Source organism: Salvelinus fontinalis, chromosome 32 (genome assembly GCF_029448725.1).
Source record: "Salvelinus fontinalis isolate EN_2023a chromosome 32, ASM2944872v1, whole genome shotgun sequence".
NCBI lineage: Eukaryota > Metazoa > Chordata > Actinopteri > Salmoniformes > Salmonidae > Salvelinus > Salvelinus fontinalis.
The window spans coordinates 20,467,376-20,475,954 of record NC_074696.1 but is presented as its reverse complement, the minus strand read 5'-3'; the positions used below and the strand labels follow the sequence as shown (position 1 = coordinate 20,475,954).

At 42.7% G+C, this 8,579-nt stretch overlaps 1 protein-coding gene across 1 annotated transcript in view; it reads left to right on the top strand.

The window, feature by feature from the left end:
• The first annotated feature begins 2,628 nt into the window (after nt 1-2,628).
• LOC129830873 (potassium voltage-gated channel subfamily H member 8-like) overlaps nt 2,629-8,579 on the top strand; it is a 138,764-nt gene continuing 132,813 nt past the window's right edge. Inside the window, exon 1 of the mRNA XM_055893685.1 lies at nt 2,629-2,983. Coding sequence (XP_055749660.1) covers nt 2,908-2,983 — 76 coding nt within the window. The 5' untranslated portion in view covers nt 2,629-2,907. The remainder of the gene's footprint in view (nt 2,984-8,579) is intronic.

Below are 8,579 nucleotides of genomic sequence, written 5' to 3'. Positions count from 1 at the left end.
ACCTACTCATTCAAGGGTTTTTCTTTATTTTTACTATAATATGGACATGGTATTTTACCAAAGAGAGCTATCTTCTGTATACCACCCCTACCTTGTCAGAACACAACTGATTGGCTCAAATGCATTAAGACGGAAAGAAATTCCACAAATTCACTTTTAACAAGGCACACCAGTTAATTGAAATGCATTCCAGGTGACTACCTCATTAAGCTGGTTGAGAGAATGCCAAGAGTGTGCAAAGCTGTCATCCAGGCAAAGGGTGGCTATTTGAAGAATCTCAAATATATTTTGATTTATTTAATACTTTTTTGGTTCCTGCATGATTCCATATGTGTTATTTCATAATGTTGATGTCTTCACTATTATTCTACAATGTACAGAATAGTCAAAAAAAATTAAAACTTGAATGAGTATGTGTTCTAAAGCTTTTGAGCGGAAGTGTATGTACACACACTGACTCACTCTAGCCTAAGGCCAGCCAGTGGTGATCACCTTGGTAATTAAGTGCTTAACACACAATTTCAATCTGATCACCACTACTCTGAGTGTGTGTGTGTTGCCCTTTATGGTTGTGAGGGATGGAGTACGCTCACCAACCAAGATTTCACAAAATAGGACAAACACCAAATTGAGACCCCAAAAATATCCTCTGTGTACTATGTAAAACACCAAATAATGCATCAAAATCCAGAAAAGAGACGTTAAATTCTACAACCTCCTAAAAGGAAGCGATTCCCAAACCTTCCATAACAAAGCCATCACAAACAGAGCCCCAGGACAGCAACACAATTAGACCCAACCAAATCATGAGAAAACAAAAGGATAATTTCTTGACACACTGGAAAGAATTAACAAAAAACAAAGCAAACTAGAATGTTATTTGGCTCTAAACAGAGCAGAATACCTGACCACAGTGACTGACCCAAAATTAAAGAAAGCTTTGACTATGTACAGACTCAGTGAGCATAGTCTTGCTTTTGAGAGAGGCCGCCATAGGCAGACCTGGCTCTCAAGAGAAGACAGGTTACGTGCACACTGCCCATGTAACGGATGTGAAATGGCTAGCTAGTTAGCGGGTACGCGCTAGTAGCATTTCAATCAGTTACGTCACTTGCTCTGAGACATTAAGTAGGGTTGCCCCTTGCTCTGCAAGGGCCGCGGCTTTTGTGGAGCGATGGGTAACGACGCTTCGTGGGCGACCGTTGTTGATGTGTGCAGAAGGTCCCTGGTTCACGCCCGTGTCGGGGCGAGGGGACGACTTAAAGTTATACTGGTACACCCACAAAAGGAGGTGGAAACTGAGCTGCACTTCCTAACCTCCTGCTACATGTATGACCATAGACATATGTTTCCCTCAGATTTCATAGACCCACAAAGAATTTGAAAACAAATCCAATTTTGATAAACTCGCATTTCTATTGGGTGAAATACCACAGTGTGACATCACAGCAGCAAGATTTGTGACCTTTTGCCACAAGAAAAGGGCAACCAGTGAACAAACACCATTGTAAATACAACCTATGTTTATTTATTTTTCCCTTTGTACTTTAACTATATGCATATCATTACAAGACTGTACATAGCCATAATATGACATTTGAAATCTGAAGTCTGTATTCCTTTGGAACTTTTGTGAGTTTAATGTTTACTGTTAATTTTATATTGGTTATTTCCCTATTGAGATCGAGAGAGAGAGGGCGTCTGTAGGCCTACTCATGGTTATTATGTGTCCATGACAGAGCTGTGTAAATCACAAGGGGGCGCCCTTGTTTTACAAAAATGGCTCAACTGCTATGTCTCCCTTACACCATCAGGGAGAGGCAGAGTGTCGTGCTAGACCTCTCCGGATGCCTGGACGGTCAGCTGTGCGCCAGACAGGTGCTGTCAGAGAGAGAGAGATATGACAGACACTGATAACAAAATAGTATGGTACTCGACTCTTATCTTTTAAAACATTTGTTTGCTTCACGAGTAGCCTATTGTTCAACCCTTTTCCTTGCTTTCCTTTCTCTCAATTAGGTCCTATGTCAGAACCAGCTGATTGGAAAAAAAAGACTATGCACTGTTCCTGTACGTGTGCTTGCCTGTGCGTTTGTGCATGTGTCTGTCCCGCGGTTAAGGTGCCCTAACCTCCAGGCGTAGGCTTCTATTTATACTTCTTATTTATCATGCAAACTCATAGCCTATAACTAAATATAAATATTTCAATCGAAAACAGGCACTCTTAATGTGTTTGGGATTCAGTTAGGACACTGTTGCTGACAGGCCAAATTAATGTTATAATTTTGAGCGGTTCTGTTCAATACAAATTTAGCGTAGGCTGTACTTCCTTTTATTCAAAGTTGAACGCTATTTATTGCTTTTCTGACGAGAATAACAGAGAATCTTAAAAATATTTTTAAAGTAGCCAAGTTAAAAGAGAGAGAAAATAAAACGTTGCCTATGGCTACAACATATTCACCCATTCAGCAAGTTAAACATAGTTTATTTGATGGCAGAGAGTGTTGTAGCCTGTTTAATTGATTGCCTCTGTCGTTGCACAGTGAGAAATGATGATCATGGCAATCCAACGTCATAATAATGGACCGCTGACGGAAGGACCGCTGACCGAAAGTCCGTCCCCGCGTCTGGCTTTGTCGCTGGCATCCCCGAGTAGCTGTTACCTGAATTGCACCTGCAGGCGTCACATCCACTTGTCACACACATACACACATACGGTTCGAGGGAGCGCGCATCTCACACACACACTCACTCTCCACTCGATTGCAATCGGTTTTCACCAATTTACCACAGACGACTTCTTGATCTCTTGGCGGATCAGTGTTAACGGACGCGCCTCATACATTCGGTCGGCTCACACCTTTACCTCCGTGATTTTGATGGGGACTTGGACAACAGGGAGAGAAAATGCCTGTGATGAAAGGATTACTTGCGCCTCAGAACACGTTTCTAGACACCATAGCCACACGGTTTGACGGCACACGTAAGTTTGTGCTCTTTCTGAGTACCTTAAGCCACGGGCCGTCAGTTAGGCTATTCGTTCTGTCTCAACACGTTTTTTTGCACTTGCTTTCCAATAAGCAATTAGATTGATGGAAATTGATAAATCAATTGGTGGGATGATGCCTTTTAGGCATAATGTGTATTTCCTCTTAAAACAGGCAGTGAAATCAAAACACTGAAGTAACAGTGGCTGAAGTTAATGCAGGTGGTAGAATACATTTCGAAAATGATTTATTCTCCTCAAGATGGAATAGCAGAGGTTTATTTGCTCTTGGTGCTCAGGGGTATAGGCTATATGTGTGTTGGCTGGGCTACAGGTAGCCCTTTGCTGCAGTCAAATTTCTAGTGGCCTCGTGGGTGGAACGTTGTTCATAGTTTTCATAATTTAATAATAATAAACATTATTTTAAAAAGCCAGCTGAAAATCTGGTGTTTCTATCGGTTTTATCATATTTCAGTCTTCTGTGATGTATATAAAGTGTAATATTGAGATGCAAATTCAAAATGTAATACATTTAAACTCTATATCTGACATGGTACAGGAGTCTCCTTTTTTAAACCCATAACCATGTGCGTGAGGTGTAGCCTATACTTTGGTTTCAAAGTAGATTTGTTTAAGATTAGCAAGAAACTGCAGTCAAAGGTTCTAACAATACTTGGCACAGTAAGATTTTTTGAGACTCTTTATAATATGGGGCAGCAGGTAGCCTAGTGGCTAGAGCGTTTGGCAGGATCGAATCCCTGAGCTGACAAGGTCAAAATCTGTCATTCTGCCCCTGAACAAGGCAGTTAACCCACTGTACCTCGGTACGCCGTCATTGTAATTAAGAATGTGTTCTTAACTGCCTTGCCAAGTTAAATAAATATGATGGTCAACGGGCGTAGCACTATTGACAAAAGTTCAGCACCACGGACAGCGATTCACCCTCACGACGGGTTCCGCTTTGACGCGCGCCACCTCAAGCTCTATCAGTCTACACCATGTCTAAACCTCGATAATAGTCTACTCTGTAAGCAAGTTTACAAATATCCTTGTGCCATTATTACACACTTTACCCATAGTTCCTAGTTCTTACATGAAAGCAGTTTGAAAGTTTTTTCAGACGACATATTCAAGACAAACACATTCAGTGAAATGAACATTTATTATTTCCGCTCTCTGACCGCCAAGTCTCGCGGTGAGAACAATATTCCCCGCGCGGCACTGACAGTAGCAGTTGCATCTATCAAAATGAATTGTTCGGCGGCACCATTACAGCAGGTGGGTCCGCTTCCCAAGGCAGAGGCACACGCGGGCGTCTTTCAAACGACTGCTTTTTCTCATTCTTTCCGCCTCAGTCCTGACAAAACACCAATTTCCAGTGGTGATATAACCGATCTTTGTTTCTGAGAAGTTTGCTATTTTAGAAATTTGAAGTGCATTTTAATGTTGCTCGTTCTACTACATTTACTCCAACATTAAGCTGCTTTGTGCTGCATCTGGACCAGAATAAGTCTGTTTCTCCTCTCTTGCTAACTCCTTGTGGAATTGTCATGCCATTTCATATTCACCTTGACAATGCTGATGGAATAAGCAAGGGCACAAACAGATCTGGGAGCAGGCAAGGCCAGAAATACTGCAGAGAACTGTTTGTGAATCTTTAACTGGTCACAGAAAGGAGATCCCCTGTGGTGTAGCCTATACTAACTAGCAGGTTTAGGCCTATGTTGTTGGCACATGTATTATTATTTAATTTGTCTCAGCATTGCTCATTTCACATCATTCTTGGGCAACAAGTCACCGTAACAATAACACTCATTCTTAACTGATTTACAATATTCTTCAGTGGTGGCTCCCACTTTGGCTTACTGCAATCGGTGGAAACCAGACAGACCTATATCGGCAGCATGGATGGAACATCCTGTATCCCACTGCTTTAATTGGCTATGACTGCCCTGACATCACCACGGACTAACACTAGTCCATACTGCTTTATTCCAGACCTCATAAACAAATAGCCGTAAGATTGAGTGTCCCACCATGTTGTTTCAGAGGGACAGCAGGTAGCTATGTCTATTTCCCAAATCACACCCTATTCCCTTTGTGGTGGACTACTTTTGAACAAGTAGTGCACTATAAAGGGAACAGTGTGCCATCTGGGACACACACTATCCTATCTTAAAGGTCTTGCCATGGAATTGAGGCTTAACCAGCTACACTACAGCACCCCAATGAATACACCACTGTCCTTGAGCTGCAACAGCCAGGAACCTGGAATTAACGGGGGTTGGAACTGGACAAGGAAACCAAATGGAAGCAGTGGAGCTTGAGCAGACAAATTGGGTCTGGTGGCTGGTGCCCTGGTCTGACCAGATGGCCAGAGGGAAAAACTTAAAACTGGCCTGGTACAGGGGCTGATGGCGATGGGCCCTCTGCTCTGACTGCATAGTACTGTGGCCCCAGAAGCACAGGAAGAGGGAAGAGCTGTCGACTGGCTGACAACATTGTTTGGATTGTCCCCTACAGAGATTCCCTCACTGAAAATAATGGACTCGCCCGTGTATTGACACGTGGCAGGACCGGTGTCTCCTCAGACTGCACATGCAACCGGTGTCCCCTACTAAGTCTCCTCAGACTGCACATGCAACCGGTGTCCCCTACTAAGTCTCCTCAGACTGCACATGCAACTGCTTTACACCTGATGCTGCTGAAGATAATTAGTAAAACATTTTTGTTTTCATGTCAAGACTTCCAGTAGACGCTAATGGATCAAACTTAGTTTGTTGATTTTGAGACAAAAACCTCCTGACTGAGGAGCTGACATAACCACACGTATATGTGTGTCTGTGTGTGTGTGTTTGTGTATGTTTGTGTATGTGTGTGTGTGTGTGTGTGTGTGTGTGTGTGTATGTTTGTGTATGTGTGTGTGTGTGTGTGTGTGTGTGTGTGTGCATGTGTCAAAATGTGAACCAGGGTGATGTTGAAAAGGCCATCTCACAAATAGAGCCCTCTCCTGTGTACTAGTGCATGTCCTGCTGGTACACCATAAAAAAATATCACCTATCATGTGACATGATCAGAAATCCATGTTTTGGATATGTTCTGTAATACCAGTTACAAGTCATTACTCACTTTTACAATGTAGAATACACTGACTCACATTCGGGCATATAGCTTACACATTGGAGAGACTGTACAACAGGCCCACACAATGTGTAGTGTACAGTATTACTCTAACTTTACATTTCACTTCAATGGTTGGTGGTCCTGTATGTCTCCTTGGGGAGAGCATGGTGCTTGCACCACCAGTATAGTGGGGTTGATTTCTGGGGCCATATGTTTAATGTCTGCACTCAAGACTGTAAGTCGCTTCGGATGAAATTATCTGCTAAGTGGTATATATATTATATTATTATATATTAGTGGGTAACATTGGAAATTGTTCATTGCCTTAATAGTTCATTGCCCAAACTCCCAGTAGAATGCTCTATGATATTTCCCATAGTACCCCTCTGTCACGACCATTCTGCAGATTCCTGTTTTCCCCCTCAGCGCCACGAGCACCTTCACCACCAGCCAGGTAATTACATTTACGTACTGACACACTTTTTCTGAGAGAGGTGTGTGTGTATGTGTGTCGGCTGTGGTATGGCTGCAGAGCCTGTGTGTGTCTGTACCTGATCATTTTTGTGTGTGTGTCTATGAGTATGATCATTTGTGTGTGTGTCTTTGTGTGTGTTTGTGTTTATGTGTGTGTCTATGTGGGTGTGTCTGTGTGTGTGTATGTCTATGTGTGTGTATGTCTATGTGTGTGTCTGTGTGTGTGTATGTCTATGTGTGTGTATGTCTATGTGTGTGTATATGTGTATGTGTGTATGTCTATGTGTGTGTGTGTGTGTTACGAGAGAAGAGCAGACGAGTCCCATCCGGTGATTAACTTTTCTTTAAAGAAGCGTCTATAATTGAGCCATTGAAAGTTTCGCCGAGGGATTGCGATGATTAGAGTTGGATGTTAATGAGTGTTTAAAGCTGGCTCAGGTCTGGCTCAGGTCTGGCTCAGGTCTCAGCCACAACATAGGGAACTGTTACGTAAATAGAGATCACACCTCTCTGTGAAGAGAAACAGTGGTTCACCTCTCTGTGAAGAGAAACAGTGATTCACCTCTCTGTGAAGCAGAACAGGGGTTCACCTCTCTGTGAAGCAGAACAGGGGTTCACCTCTCTGTGAAGAGGGAACAGTGGTTCACCTCTCTGTGAAGAGGGAACAGTGGTTCACCTCTGTGAAGAGAAACAGTGATTCACCTCTCTGTGAAGCAGAACAGGGGTTCACATCTCTGTGAAGAGGGAACAGTGATTTACCTCTCTTTGAAGTGGAACAGTGATTCAGCTCTCTGTGAGGGGAAACAGTGATTCAGCTCTCTGTGAAAGGGAACAGTGATTCACCTCTCTGTGAAGGGAAAACAGTGATTCAGCTCTCTCTGAAAACAACCTTTAAAACAATCTTCTCAGGGGTATTCTCCAACTTAATGTGATTAGCTGGACCCAAGTTGCACATTGAAAAACTATAAATGAACTTCTTGCATGGTTATGTCACATTATTACATGTTTAATCCTTTATTTATATGAAAGAGACCTAGAATGGTGACGACACAGGGGACTGAGGGCAGTTGCCGTAAGAGACGCCATGGGTAAAAGAAGGCTGTTAAAGGGACAATCAGCAGTTGATACATATTTTTTAAACTAATTAATTATATATACCCATTGATTTTGGAAGAATATACCGTAACTTATAAATCCCTCATGAGCTTAGTTCAACTGTCGTACCCCATCAAAACCAAAAATATTAGCTTGTTTTACTAAACAAAGAAAATGTAAACATACATGTTTCAAACTATAATGTTGATATCCTGGATGGTCAATCCTTGCATCCATAGCTCTGTCTATGAATTTGAGCCCCATCCCTCAGCTTTTTACTGAACCAGGGGTGGGGAGGCTGCTTTGTTATTGTCTCTACTGCTGAATGGTGCTTTAAGGAGACTAAATATGATGTCAACACACAACCATTGGCCTCACTCTAAGGTCACAACGCAGTATAGCAACCAAAACATTTAGTCGGGGAGACTCCTCTGTTTCTTCTAGAAAACGTCAGCAGTTCCATAGAAATGTGGCTTCTTCCTGGAGTTCCGAAGTCCTGTCTGTCGTCATTGACATTCCACCTCGGTAACGGACTGTTGAAAACGATCACCTAGCAGTGTTTCACTTACGCAAGTCTGGGCCGAGACCCAGTTTTTAAATTTAATTAATTGTTCGAGAGAGAAAGAGCGAGAGAGGAGGGAGATTGAGAAAGAGAGAGAGAAAAATAGAGAATGGGGAAAGAGAGGGAGAGAATGGATTTGAAAGAGGGAGAAGGGATTTGATAGGTAGTGAGAGAGGGAAGTACTGCAGAGGAAGTGAGAGGGGAGAGAAGGTAATCGAGGAATGAGAGAGCGAGTGTGTATGTGAGAGAGAGACAAAGAGAGAGAGTGAATGTGTGTATGTTAGAGAGAGAGAGGGAGAGGAAGAGACAGAGAGCGAGAGTGAGTCAGAGAGAGAGAGA